The sequence below is a fragment of the Vigna radiata genome, unplaced genomic scaffold (genome assembly GCF_000741045.1).
Source record: "Vigna radiata var. radiata cultivar VC1973A unplaced genomic scaffold, Vradiata_ver6 scaffold_246, whole genome shotgun sequence".
NCBI lineage: Eukaryota > Viridiplantae > Streptophyta > Magnoliopsida > Fabales > Fabaceae > Vigna > Vigna radiata.
In genome coordinates, this window is record NW_014541805.1 from 203,505 (window position 1) to 217,782 (window position 14,278).

At 35.6% G+C, this 14,278-nt stretch overlaps 3 protein-coding genes across 3 annotated transcripts; 2 read left to right on the plus strand and 1 right to left on the minus strand.

Moving 5' to 3' along the window:
• The first annotated feature begins 362 nt into the window (after positions 1-362).
• Positions 363-2,916, plus strand: LOC106778258 (cation/H(+) antiporter 15-like). The gene is made up of 3 exons (XM_014666200.2): positions 363-623; positions 709-1,719; positions 1,803-2,916. The coding sequence occupies exons 1-3, from the start codon at positions 363-365 to the stop codon at positions 2,889-2,891; spliced, it is 2,361 nt and encodes a 786-aa protein (XP_014521686.1). The 3' UTR covers positions 2,892-2,916.
• Positions 2,917-3,683: 767 nt separating this feature from the next.
• Positions 3,684-8,303, plus strand: LOC106778268. Its single transcript, XM_014666210.2, has 13 exons — positions 3,684-4,159; positions 4,443-4,655; positions 4,728-4,821; positions 4,910-4,958; positions 5,045-5,146; positions 5,308-5,372; positions 5,591-5,692; positions 5,814-5,893; positions 5,972-6,191; positions 6,984-7,039; positions 7,128-7,223; positions 7,300-7,480; positions 8,061-8,303. The coding sequence occupies exons 2-13, from the start codon at positions 4,624-4,626 to the stop codon at positions 8,169-8,171; spliced, it is 1,188 nt and encodes a 395-aa protein (XP_014521696.1). The 5' UTR covers positions 3,684-4,159; positions 4,443-4,623; the 3' UTR covers positions 8,172-8,303.
• Positions 8,304-10,797: 2,494 nt separating this feature from the next.
• LOC106778281 (probable magnesium transporter NIPA1) lies at positions 10,798-12,893 on the minus strand. Its single transcript, XM_014666224.2, has 9 exons — positions 12,763-12,893; positions 12,497-12,697; positions 12,344-12,400; positions 12,166-12,256; positions 11,908-12,068; positions 11,683-11,810; positions 11,429-11,566; positions 11,248-11,340; positions 10,798-11,129 (listed from the first exon to the last, which is right to left on the minus strand). The coding sequence occupies exons 2-9, from the start codon at positions 12,621-12,623 to the stop codon at positions 10,944-10,946; spliced, it is 981 nt and encodes a 326-aa protein (XP_014521710.1). The 5' UTR covers positions 12,624-12,697; positions 12,763-12,893; the 3' UTR covers positions 10,798-10,943.
• Between the last annotated feature and the right edge of the window lie 1,385 nt (positions 12,894-14,278).

Consider the following 14,278-nt stretch of genomic DNA (forward strand, 5'->3'; position numbering starts at 1 on the left):
TTGGGAACATTATTCAGTTATATTTTTCTAATTATAATAGATAGTTGAAATTAGTTAGGAGATTACAACTGTGCGAAGGTGTAAGGTGTAAATATAGTTGTATGGTCTGAAGTTGGTTGATGATGAGGATGAGAAACTATAATTACTTATGAAAGAAAAAACGATTTGTTACATCCTAAAAGATTAATACTCCAGTTGACAACTGTGGTCAAACTTTGGATAGGCTGTATCATCAGATAATCATGGGATACAAACATATACATATGATATACCTTCTTTCAAACTCCACAGATCAATATTGGGAGAATTGATTGAGTAAATTTTTATTATCAGTCTGAGATATTGATTAACTGGTGGGGAAAATGGCGTTGAATGCAAGTGAAACGATGTTCCTCTCAATCACGGAAGTGGATGAAAGGAGACAAAGGTACGAGGTATGTCTTGATGCTCCACCCCACATTGTTTCAGATGGGTTATGGCGTAGCCCACAAAATACAAGAACTCCAATGAGATCTTTTCTCCCCTTGTTTGAGTTACAAGTCCTTCTAATATTTGTCATCACCCAAATCTGTCGGCTCATCCTCATGCCCTTCAAAGTTCCTCTCTTTATTTCCCAGATGATGGTATATATATATGTCTCAATCAACACTTGTTTTTGTGCAATCATATATTAATTATATGTATTGATCAATTTGTTTGTATAAACAGGCTGGGCTAATTCTGCAAGCTCTTTTTGTGGGGGAACCAGTGGGGTCGTACATGAGGGTGCTGTTTCCGTATGGAACTCACGACACCATCACGACAATAACGTCGATTGGTTTTGTGATTTTCATTTTCATAAACGGTGTGCAGATGGATTTTAGCTTGATAACAAGGATGGGAAAGAAGGCATGGACCATTGCCATTATTGGATTGGTAGTTCCCATACTCACCGCAGCTGCAATCTTGGCCGTACTAACACATCCACTGCTTGAAGTCATCGATCATAACTACAACGGTTTCCTTGTTGCATTGGTCTCCCACACTGTCATTTCATTTGCCGTCATTGCTTCCCTTCTCAATGAACTTCAAATCCAAAACTCCGAACTTGGAAAATTGGCATTGTCTGCCGCATTGGTGAGTGACGTACTGTGCACATTCGGTACCACCATCGGCACTGTTTTTATGTTTAGTGAGGGTGATGGTACCAAAGAGATTGTTACAAACCTCTTGGGTTTGTTTGCAATGGCTATCTTTGTTCCATTGGTGTGTCGCCCAGTAATGTTTTGGATCGTCAGACGTACACCAGAAGGAAGACCTGTCAAAGATGGTTACCTCTACGTCATCATCGTACTGCTCTTTCTCTTAGGTTGGGTTTCGGTTAAAATAAACCAAGAATTCGTGCTCGGAGCTTTCATTCTTGGATTGGCCGTGCCAGAGGGACCTCCACTAGGAGCTGCATTGGTCAAGAAGCTTAACTTCTTCGGTACCACCTTCCTTCTGCCAATATTCGTCACCATCTGCATGCTGAAAGCAGATTTTTCCTCCACTTATTCCTCCACATCGGTTTTCGCTGTCTGTCTCGTCATCATCCTCACCCACTTGGTCAAAATTTTATCCTGCATTATACCCGCCCTCTACTGCCACATGCCCTTCCGTGATGCTCTCTCCCTCGCCCTCATTTTAAACTCCAAAGGCGTTGTGGAAATCGGACTCTATTGCTTCTTATACGACTACAAGGTCATCATCCATCTTTTCTTATTGTATATACCATTATGCCTGATACAGAATTTCTAATATATTGAAAAAAAAAATACTTGCAGGTAATCGATGGGCTGACATACGGAATAATGATTCTGAGCATAATTGTGGTAGCCTGCATAGTGCAATGGTCGGTGAGGTTTTTGTACGACCCTTCAAGAAAATACGCCGGGTACCAAAAAAGGAACATCATGAGTTTAAGAGCTTGGTCGGAGCTGAGAATACTGGTGTGCATTCATAAGCCAAGACACATATCGTCGATGATAGATATGATTGACCTGTGTTGTCCAACGGCCGAAAGTCCGATCATAGTGGATGCATTGCATCTGATAGAGTTGGTGGGACGTGCCTTGCCAATTTTCATCCCGCATCGCATTCAAAGGCAAGAATCAGGGCTTCAACACAGGTCATACTCAGACGACGTAATTCTTGCCTTCGACGTTTACGAGCACGAGAACCCTCATGTGGTGACGGCGTACCCCTGCACCGCAGTGTCTCCTCCGAGCCTGATGTACGAAGACGTTTGTAACCTTGCCTTTGACAAGGTGGCGTCCATCATAATTCTTCCGTTTCATCTGAGATGGTCGACGGACGGGGAAGTGGAATCGGACGAGAAGAGCATAAGGGCACTGAATTGTAGGGTGCTAGAAAAAGCTCCATGCTCGGTCGGAATCCTGGTGTCGCGAGGTTCGCAGAGAATGAGAGAGGAGTCTTCAATTCGAGTGGGGTTGATTTATCTGGGGGGAGAGGACGACGAGGAGGCGCTGTGCATAGCGAAGAGAGCTATGATGAAGATGGGGATGAAGCTGGTGGTGTACCACCTGGTGTACGAGGCAGAGGAGGAGTGGGATGAAGGGGAAGCCATGGAAGAGATGAAACATAACATAAGATACCAACAGATAGTGGCAAGGGAAGGGTCTGAGACAGCAGCATTCCTTAGTGAGGTGGCGAAAGAGCATGATTTCTTCATCGTCGGAAGGAGGCATGGGATTGAGTCCCCTCAGACCCAAGGACTCACAAACTGGAGCGAATTCCCAGAGTTAGGTGTCATCGGCGACTTTCTGGCCTCGCCGGATTTGGAGAGCCGCGCATCAATTTTGGTGGTGCAGCAACAAGTCGCACTCAAGCCTCGTAAAGGCTGGTTATTTTAGTTCTCTCCCCTCCTCTATCATGTCCTCTCACACCTTAAATCCTTGGAGAATGATATTTTATAAAAAGAAAATGATATTTTAACACCATTTTTTTGACACTATTTTTGATACTGTATATGTGTTAAAATGTGATTGGACGATTTCAAATTAAAAAATTTGGGACAGTGATATGTTTGGAAGAAAAAAACCAAAGTTTATTTTTTAATTTGAAATCGTTCAACCACATTTTGACACATGTGCAGTGTTAAAATGGTGTAAAAAAATGGTGTTAAAATTTTATTTTCCTTTATAAAACTCTTTTTTAACAATTTTTTTCACAATAAAACACGTGTTATAATTTTATTGATCTGTTTGAATTTATTTAAAAAAAAGTATTTGAAACGAATCAATCACAAACTGCCACATATACATTGTCAAAAAATCATGAAGAAAAAGAGTCCAGAGACTTTTTCCTAAATCCTTTTATAACATTTCCTTTCTGTAACTTATATTTTCCTTCTCATTTATAATATTATTCGCAATTTTCTTTTTCTAACCTATTCTTACCAATATTAACTTTCATAAGTAAAAATAAATAGATAAAGTGACAAATGAAATATTTACCAACACCAACACCAAAATGTTATCTTTTATACTAATATATAAACTTATACACTTATTTTACATTTATTACTTTAATATTTATTTTATTTATTTATTATTATAAAAAAATACTTTTTTTTTTATCACGGTATTATTCTTTAATTGGTTGTCAAGTAGTCGAATTGGGTGTTAAAAAATCATTTCTGTATTTAAAAATTTGGTGGGCTGAGTGTCATTGGGCAGAGAAGGGCAATGGGGGTAACTATGATCAGTGCTTTTGAATTTGAATTTGGCTCATCTTTTGGTCTCAGTTTCAAACTTTTATCCTCGTTCCTCGCTTTCAAATTCAATTTTGCATACCTGAGTTTCCTTTAGGTTTTCCAAGATGTTTTTTGTAAAGCATTTATCTTTTCCCTCCCCCTTCTGAGTTTATTATATTTGGGTCTCCCCCCTCTTCCCCTTGTCCCTGTTTTTTTTTTTTTTTTCTCCGGCGCGTCGGCGGTTTTGTTTTGGTGGTTTTCGGCTAGTTTGGTGGGGGTGGTTTTTTGCTGTTGTCTTGTGTGCGTTGGCTGTGGTGTTGCCCGGCTTTGTGGGTGTCATTTCGGGGTCGCTGTGGTTTGTTTTCCGGTGCCTTGTGGTTGGTTTTTTGGGGACTTTCGATGGCTTCATTTGTTGGGTAGAAAAAGGTAAGTATTTATTATAGCTGTTTTTGTATAGCAGAAACCCAATTCTCCTATTTGTGACATTTATTGTCTTGAAGTTGTGTATTGGAGTGTATTTCTGCATATTTTGAAATGATATGTTGAAGTTTTGTTGATTAAAAAAAAAAGGGTGCGAGTTTACGATGGAACCATATGTATAATATTTGAATACTGCTGATCGTTTCCTTAGTTTTGGGGGTTCACGGGCTTTTCATTCGTTTTTAGGATTTCCCTCTGCCGTTTTCCAATATGCTTATTTGAATTTCAGGTTGATGCTTGTACCAACTATCGTGCTATTGGGTCAGTGAGAGGAATAGATGCTCTGTCATCACTAAGTTCTTTTGTTAAGGTTTCTATTTTCTCTGCACTTGTGTTTTCTGTGTTTGCCAAATGGAGATTATAAAACCTTAAACGAGTCCGCAAAAGTTGTGTTGGATTTTGAGAGAAAGATGGCTGAAGAACGATTTACCGAGCTCCGCAGGTATTGGTTCATTTACCGTCTTCTCATTCGAATTACCCTCTCTCTGTTACGATTGTTGTGTGTTTGTTTCAGTCGAATGGCGCAGATTCAGAAGCTTTGCGACGTTGACCACGATTTCAACCCTTTGGAATTGGATACCCCCAACCGCTGCGCTCTTCATCTTGAGGTTAGATTAGGTTACCTGTTCTCATTCGTGGCTGTTCCCAATTCCCAACGGCTTCCTATCTATTCACTTTGAATTTTCAATACTACAGAATACACTGCAGCACATTGTATCCGACTTCCCTTCCTTCGAAATTCAAGGTTCTTCTCTTTTACTCCCTTCTCTCTACTCATTTCATCTCATTTTGTGTGAGAATTGAATCTTAACTTTTGTTGCCCCACTCCAGATGCTTACATACACCATTTGCAAGAGGAGCTTCACACGGTCCACCTTCAATCTGCCCAAATGGCTGACCAGATTGGCCTTCTTACCAAAACTCACAACGATGGTCTCTCTCACACCCACTAACACACTTGCACGCACACTCGCACTTGCCAGCACCTACCATCTTTTAATCCCATTCATCTTATCTGTCTTCTCTATTAGTATTACTATTACGTCACCATCGTGAATCATTCCACATTTTGCTTCTTATTCCACTCTCTCCAGATTCTGCCATATTGGAGGCCAAACTTGAAGAATTGGATTTTTCTTTACATTATATTCAGTCAAAGGTTGCTGCTTCCTACTTGGTTCTCTTGTAAATTAAGAACCTGTTTGTGTTTTATACTGTTTGTGGCTAATTCCTTTGCTCGCTCTGATGGGCAGCTGCTGTGAATCGTTAGTTATTATTACTATATCCACTTCATTGACCATCCCTTTGGCACATGTGGAGTTGTAGTGGGGTCTCGCGTGGTTATCATATTTTGATATTAGCTTTTAATAACTACAGGATCAGAAGAACATATCTGAGGCTACTGAAGGCATTGATGCCCCAATTCTAAGAGATGATTATTCAAATTTGGCTGCTGAAAATGTAGACAAAAATTTAGAGGTGTTGTTGACACTTAGAATCCATGCTACTTTCTTGGGGATTGAATTGAATTGAATTAATTTCAAAGACATGCAAAACTATATGACATCTATAAATTGTATTTTTCTTTTATATGTTGCAGCTATTTGAACTTGAGAATAAGATTGATGAAATGAAGTTGATTCTAAAGTCTCTGCAGGATCTTCAGTTCACAGTGAAGTGGTGAGTCAGCTTTCACTTACACTTGAAATGTTCATCTGTGATCGTGTCTCAGCTTACTCATCTTTTTTCCTTATTCAGGTTTGAAGTTGTAGAGCAGATTGAGGATGCGCTCACGGGTCTGAAAGTGCTTGCATTTGATGAGAATTGCATTAGGTTGTCATTGCACACTTATATGCCATCATTTGAGGACATTTTTTATCAGCTGAGTGTTCAAGAAGATACCATTGATGCAGCTGAGCTGAATCATGAGTTGTTAATTGAAGTTTTTGAAGGGACTATGAAGTTAAAGAATGTCCAGGTATGAAAATAGGTCTTCATCTTAATTTGACTTTGGTATGAGGATCGCTGTTCAAAAGAATTAACTTGTTAATGGTGTATTTTTGAGTTGGTTGAGCCTTGGACTTCATGGTTTAAGTTAGTGATCTTTATTATAATATTATACTGACTTTATAATTATCATAAATATCATTAATTCATTATTATCTTGCTAAGTTCGGAACTAACTCTGTTACAATGTTATAACATGTTTGATAAACCAGTAAATTTTTCTAGTTATATTATGTTGATATAAAATATTCCATCACAATATGCAATAGATTTTTAAAGATACCAGTGGGAATTTGATGGAAGGGTTTACTTATTTTTCCCAACTTGTGAACTTTAACATTTCTTGTATACCTACTACCAGTTTTTCTTTGAACTCTAGATTTCACATAGATGATTCGAGAGAGGGAGAACTTATCAGATTAAGTATTCTAGGAATTTATATCTATTCATTAGTACCGTTGTTTTGTATTTTTAATATGATCCTGGCAGAACACAACAAAGCGGTGTTCTAAGAATTTATATATATTCATTAGTACTATTGTTTCACACTCTTAATGTGATCCTGACAGAAAACAAAATGCATTTACTTGTTTCTTTCGAAATCTCCTTTGAGTATGTATCGTAGGATGTTTTGATATGATACCATTTATTTATGCTGCAAGGACAACATATGAAAAACTTAAACTTGTGAATTTAATTTTCTGTTTTTGTAATCCTTGTTATCTTCAGATGACTTATTAAATTTCTTGGATATATTATTTAGGTTTTTCCAAATGATATATATTTGAGCGACATTGTTGATTATGCAAAGTCTGTCAGGTTTGCCATGTCCTCATTTTTTTCTTAATCATGGGTCCCAGATTTCTTGTGGCCACAACTCATGCCTTGACATTCATTTACCATGCAGCAAGTTCTCGTTGCAGTGGTTTATGCAGAAAGTTCAAGATAGAATTATACTAAGCACACTTAGGAGTCTTGTAATAAAGGATGCTAATAAATTGAGGTGAGACTGTTTGGCTTTGATGCTCTTAAATTGGGATATCTTTCAGTATCTCTTTACATTTTTTGGGTCAATGCAGATATTCACTTGAATACTTGGACAAAGATGAGACTATTGTGGCTCATATAGCAGGAGGAACTGATGCGTACATAAAGTTGTCGCATGGCTGGCCCATACTTGGTTCTCCATTGAAGCTGATATGCATAAAGGGATCAGATGATTTGAAGAGAGCTTCTCTGAGTTTTCATTGCAAAGTTGAGGTGAGGGAAATTTAGTCTGTATTAGCTATAAAATTTCTGTGTTGATTCTTGTGATTTATGGATATTTCCGAGGAGTATCAATGTGGTATCAGGGTTTTAAGCTCAAATTGTTCTTAATTGTTTGCTGAACCTATTGAAATCTCATAGTAGCTCAGTCCTAGAATGTATCTTTAGTTTCTTTTGACAACTAGAAAACTAACGTAGTGGCTCAGCCTGTTCTAGTCTAAATGCAGTAATATGTCTCCTAAAGTGTATAATTGCAGTTTGAGACCAGGGTTGTGATGGAGGTTATTAAATGTTAAAGGGGTTGAAGCTTGAACTTAAATATAATCCGCTTACATTGAAATCCAATTTTTGAAACTACGTCAACTTTCGGTGTAAATTTGAAAAAATGAAATGATATAAGTTTATGAAGCAGTAAGAAATCTTTCCCCTTTTTGTTCATTTATCTTTTTCTGATCAACCGAATTGAATGGTGTTGTGTGATACTAGGATAAGATTTTGTTGTTGTAGTATTCCTTAACCGCATCATATTGGTTGATTTATACCTGACATGTTGACCATGCTTTTGATTTTTCAGAAGTTAGTCAATTCTTTGGATACTCATGTTCGGCAAAATATATCAAGCTTCGTGGATGCTGTTGAAAAAGTAGTCATAGAACAGCTGCAGCTTGATCATACTTCAGGCTAAGGATAATCAGTTCATCATCTATCATACTAATTGTATATACCTCCACAACTAGAACCTTTGTTTGAGGTTGAAATGCTGCATCACGTGATGAAACTTGTTTTCCATTTAATGAAACAAAATGTTAAAATGTCTTGTAAAGGTTATTTTCTACAAATGCCAAATTGTTAAAAATCTTGACCACTCTTTAAACAAGTTCTTTTGATAAATGTGCATTCAATGTGTAAAGCACTTTTGACATCAATTAAAAATAAGTTATTCATCATATAATTTATAAAATACTTATAACTAAAATTTAAAAACTTTGTAATTGGATTTCAATATAAAGTTCATCAATTATATCAGTGCAATGGTCTGTAAATAAGACACTCATTATTTTCCTTTTAAAGATTTGACATTGAAGAAATTGTGTAAATATTTAAGACAGCATATAACAAACACGAGTATTTGTATAGACATAAGTTTTGTTGTTGATGAAAATAGGGACAAAGTTAAGGTAAATTTTTTCTTTTGTATAACAATGACAAATAAACCAGCATCCACCCCGCTTAATACAAAAAGAAGTCCAATTCGCTCACTCTTTCATGGATGTTATAGGAATATTTTGATTTTTTTTTTGTTATTTTTACTTTTTGATTTTATTTTTATTTATATTGTTAACTTCCTCTTATATAATCAAAGTGGTGGTATATTTAGAATAATTAAAAAAAAGTATTTGTAGGAATTAAAATAAAAGATTATATATTTATTAGATTAAAAATAAACATAAAGTATCAATGTCCATTAAAAACCAAAATAATATATTACTGAAAATATAATATATTTACAAAGGAGTAAAATAAATAAAAAATAACATTTTTTATAGTACTAAATATAATTGATAATTATTAGTTATTTTAAAGTGATTTGTACTGAGTATAATAATTTATTTAAAATTTGTTAAATTGATAATTTCTAACGTTATAATAATTTATTATTGTTTTCGTCCTATTCAACTATAATAATATTTAGGTTTAATAGTCTCTATAGTTCTTATTTTTCTTGCCTAATCTCAATTTAGTTCCCAATTTTAAAAGTGTGTGGAATATGTCCATACTTAGTAAAATTGGTGTCAAGTTTGTCCCTTCCGTTAAGTCTTAGCAAATGGAGTTAATTCATTAATGATGTGACACCAGGTAGAGGCAACATGTCACTATATTCATCTATATTCATCTGTGAGTGATGACGTGTGAGTAATTTACATATGATACCTGTTTTATCAAGATAGGGTTTTATAGTTCAGGGGTTATGTGATTTGGAGGAAATCTGATTTAGGGCAATTGGAATTGTGCGAGAGAATATACAGTCGTTGTCGCACTTGGTGTACATTGCGAACACACAACTCGTGTATATCACAAATTTTACATTTGATTTGGACGCTTTCTTCAAGAGTTCGTGTTCGTGGGTGTTACAAAAAGCGCGATTCGAAGGTGCGTTTATCGAAGCTTATAGATTACAGGTTACAAGTTTAAGGTTACATGTTACACCTTACAGCTTACATGTTACAAGTTACAAGTTACATGTTACAGGTTACAACTTACAAGTTAGAGGTTATAGGTTATAGGTTTTAGGTTAGAGGTTACGAGTTTCAAGTTATAGGTTACAAATTTCTGGTTACAAATCAGAGGTTACGTGTTACAAGTTATTGATTACATCTCATAGCTTAGAAATTACAAGTTAGAGTTTAGATGTTACGAGTTATTACAAAGTTACAAGTTAAGGATTACAAGTTTCAAGATAGAATTTACATTTGTCAGGTTATAGATTATAAGTTACAAATTACTGATTATAAGTTACAGGTTAGATATTACACTCTACAAGTTAGAGCTTGGATGTGACTCATCTAGGTTCTATAAGTTGTATAATTTAGAATGTAAAGACAATATGACTGAAGCTGTATTATTTTGATCATTGGTTCTTAGACTTATGGATTTCGTGTGACTATTGTAATTTGATTTAATTAAAGTAGCAATGTACTTAGTTTTATGTTTTCAATTTCACTTCTGAATGAATGAAATGATATGGATTTGTTAGATTGTTTGGAATGTTTCTGAATGACGATTTTGGGATGTATCTGGAAACAGTTATTATATATCTAAATTCGCATGCATTTACGTCGGTGAAGCCGTTAACTATTAAATAATTATCCCCGTTTGCCTCTTCTAGACTTGGTCAACACATATCAAATCAGTATTAATTTTATGTTTTTCTGTTAGTGAAGTTGATAAGCAAATCTTTCTCCCCCATTTGACCGACACAATGAAGCTTTGCATCTAGGTTATTTGGGTAGTCTATCTTACCATCACTGGGTCGACGCAATCTTCCTCTTAGCGTCGGTTTTTGCCTGGTGGCGTCCCCTTTTGATCTACGTGAAAAGCCTACATTCATAGAGAAGCTACGCGAAAAATTTGTCCAGAAAGGAAAATAAAAAGGTGATGAAAAGACATGAAATGTAATGTGGAAGGGGTGTAGCGATTAAAGTGGAGTGTTGAGCAGGAAGACAGACACAGCATTTTAGATGGTACTACCGTATTAGTGCGTGTCAATAACAAAACCTCAGTATACGTTTTCAAGACTTTAGTTTCGCACAAACGGGTGGTAAATCAAAACATGTCCTTATGCCCTATCAAGCATGTGTTTCCTTTAATCTTCCATATTTTCATGGCATTGTAATGAAAGTGTTAAGAACCAAATGGTATTGTACATGTACATAATTAGGTATTGAAGAGAAGTGTTTCAAATTTCGCTGGTTTGAGGTGTCTTAGTATTATCTGGACATTGTAGTGGATCGGAACTTGAATGAACTTCGGAGGGTCTATTTCCCATATCCTTAGTTCTGTGAAGGAGGAAGGTCCCTGATAAAATTGTCACAAACCCACACAACTCGGTAGCAATCTGCGATGCATCCTGCTTCGCCCATTCCTGCACCATATATTTATTATATATTACTATTCTCAATCATTCGCCTCATATATTAATTGTTCACTGCAATCTGATTAACAGAAATTACAAAGTATCATGAAACCTGATAACAACTCACCTTAAACATGATAACGCTGGCCACTATTGTAAATGATGTGAACATGACGTAGTAAACTGGCGACACCACAGCAGTGTTAAAGGTGTCCAAAGCCTGCATACACATGTTCCAAATCAGGTGGTAAAGTGTCTTCAATTTCTAATATATCTGTACACACACACATATATATATATATACACACCTTGTTCAAGTAGTTGATCTGTGTAAGGCAACATCCTATGACAACCACTGTAAATAGCCAGGTTTCAAAGAAAATAAACTGATTCATCCCTTCGAATGTGAGCTTCAAAGCAATTCCAACTGCTTTGACTCCCATAACCTATATGCATGCATGCAAATATTTAAAAACAATGAAAAGATGGAGACAATAAGCTTATGGTGATCGTGTATATATTATCGTATCATAAGTAAGCATCGAGCATTAGAGTAATATACCGTGATGGAACCGATGAGAGAACATATTCCAATATATACCATCATATTTTTCTGCCCATGGGATTTCACATAGCGGAAAATAAGGACGCAAACTGCTACCGCAACAACGCAAATGTACACAAGAAAACCTGTGTCACGGAAAATGAATTAAAAAGCCAGTTTATCGATTATTTAATTATATACATAAACAGAGAGACGCGAATGACGTGGCATTGGCTTAATTACCTGGTTCTGTAGCAAGTTCCCACACTTCCTTCACAGAATGAATGTCTTTTTCATGCGGTGCATGCAAAACAATTGTCGTAGATCCCACCACACACAGGGCACACCCAAGCACGCCAAAGATGTGCAATCTCTCTTTCAATATGAAGTGAGCTAGCACTGAGCTGCATAACGTATACGTATTTATAAATATATATCTATTATATACATATGGTCCACCCAGGTTTGTTGCATGAACATGATCCACCTAGGTTTGCTTACCTGAAAATGATGCTTAAAGCTCCCAAAGGAGTTACAAGGATGGCAGGAGCGAAAGCATAAGCTGCAAAATTGGCTATTTCCCCACCGATCACTACAAAATGCAAGGTTGATTGATTTCATGATAAGTGTTTGATTAATTATTTAGGTTTGAAGGCAATAAGTTGATTGGAGGACTCACTTGAAATCATTCCGAGCCACCAAAAGGGTTCGAACAGATAGGAATGCCCTCCGGTGGCTGATAAAAATGAAAAGTTGTGGATGCGTTAGAAAAGAAAAAAAAAAAAAAAAGTTTGATTAGATTTGAAGATAGAATTAAGGAAGGGAGATGAACCTGCTCTTTTGCCGTTGCTAGCTGCTTTTATAAGGCCCATTTTCTTAACTATAAAACTAGAGCCAATGAAAACGCTGGAAGAGACAGCAAGGACAAGGCCAACGACGTTGTCGTGTGTCGTCCCCATTATTAATTATCTAGAATTGGCGACCAACGTTGCGGCAGGGCCAAGATATGTCCGATCCAAAAACGTGGTTTGACCTGGCATGAAGAAGATTATAAGATTGAAGATGAATGATTGATTAATTAGGTTTAATTAAGGATACCTTGTCTTGGCAGCCTGCGAGAAGTTGGGGTGCTAAAGCCCCATAGTGATGAATTGAAACGTAGGTGACGATGAAGAATGAGGAATGGATGATGAAACGCAATAGGTAACGGTAGTTGTTACCTACGCGCATGCATCCCAGAGCCAAATGAGAAGCACACGCCTCTATTTATTTACTTCCATCATCCATAATAAGCAAACCACCATTTCATCCATTTTTAGATTATTTTATGCCGTTAAATTTATCTTTCTTTTTTCTTTCATAATTATCTTCACAATATTAATCTCATCAAACTTATTATGGATATTTTCCTACAATATTATTATTTCAATGTCTATACCCACCAAACAAATATGATAGAAAAGTATTGTTTGAGACTTCTTTTGAATCTACCTACACTTGACAATTGGTTTTATAATAAAATATTACATTTAATGTAATAAAAATGAATATAAATAAAGTATTATAATAAAACAATGGACAATGATATTTTAAAACTCTTTTTTAACAATTTTTTTACGATAGGATATGTGTCATAATTTTATTGGTTTGTTTGAATTTATTCTAAAAAAATATTTGAAACGGATTAATCACAAACTCTCACCTATGTATTGTTAAAAAAGAGTTGTTAAAGAGACTTTTTCCTAAAACAATATGATATGAAATTGTAAGTTGGATATAATAGAAAAATGAGAGTGTCATTATGATTGTTTTAGCTTTCAATAATGTATTGTCAAATTGCGATAACATGAACTTTACTATTTCAACCAAGAAAATAGCAAAAAGCACCCTCTCATACATACCTAAAACTACCTATCTTGAACCTGAGTGAGACTGCAAAACACCACCTTTGACTCCACCATCCCTTACCAGAATAATCCTCTTCCAAGATTCAACCACAATGTGTTCCATGGAAGAGACCGTTTCAAATAAAAATCGGATGGGCAAAATTAAAATTTTAAATCTTGTGGAGTGCAGGAAGCAAGATCATACTTTCTCCATAAAAAAAGGACAATGTTTTCATGCTCCTCCGTAAATTTTCCTCTTCATCTGATATAAAGAAAAACTCATTTTTATCCTTTTTCGAATTTATACGGTCTGAAATTTATTTTTTTGAAATTAAAAAGAATTTTTAAATTATATAATTTGAAAGTAAAAAATATTTTGTGATTTGGAACTCATTGTTTTCCTTAAAAAAAGACTTCGGGATTGCATAACGATATCAAAAATACCTCTGAGACTGTGTATTCCGAGAATATTTGAAAAAAAAATATTATACAATCTAAAAATATTAAAAATGGATTTTATTTTTTTTACCTGGGGTGTAAGAAAAAAAGGTTAAAGATGGTCGATCAAAATTCTAAACCAAAACTCGTAAAAATAGATCTCGAATTGGGCACAATGGTCAACCACACCCTTATTTTTAAATTACTTTAAAAATAAGAGCATTTCTACGTGTACCTCCACATTATTTCTTCTGGCATCTTTACATTCCAAAATTCTACGTATCTTATTT

Excerpts from the sequence above, each read along its gene's own strand:
- LOC106778281 (XM_014666224.2), bottom strand. The coding sequence starts at position 12,623 with ATGGGGACGACACACGACAACGTCGTTGGCCTTGTCCTTGCTGTCTCT. Across the intron at positions 11,811-11,907 it reads GGAACTTGCTACAGAACCAG|GTTTTCTTGTGTACATTTGC; the intron begins GTAATTAAGCCA and ends TCCGTGACACAG. Across the intron at positions 11,567-11,682 it reads CTCTCATCGGTTCCATCACG|GTTATGGGAGTCAAAGCAGT; the intron begins GTATATTACTCT and ends GCATGCATATAG.
- LOC106778258 (XM_014666200.2), top strand. The coding sequence starts at position 363 with ATGGCGTTGAATGCAAGTGAAACGATGTTCCTCTCAATCACGGAAGTG. Across the intron at positions 624-708 it reads TCTTTATTTCCCAGATGATG|GCTGGGCTAATTCTGCAAGC; the intron begins GTATATATATAT and ends TTGTATAAACAG. Across the intron at positions 1,720-1,802 it reads GCTTCTTATACGACTACAAG|GTAATCGATGGGCTGACATA; the intron begins GTCATCATCCAT and ends AAATACTTGCAG.
- LOC106778268 (XM_014666210.2), top strand. The coding sequence starts at position 4,624 with ATGGCTGAAGAACGATTTACCGAGCTCCGCAG. Across the intron at positions 4,822-4,909 it reads GCTGCGCTCTTCATCTTGAG|AATACACTGCAGCACATTGT; the intron begins GTTAGATTAGGT and ends TCAATACTACAG. Across the intron at positions 5,373-5,590 it reads TACATTATATTCAGTCAAAG|GATCAGAAGAACATATCTGA; the intron begins GTTGCTGCTTCC and ends TAATAACTACAG.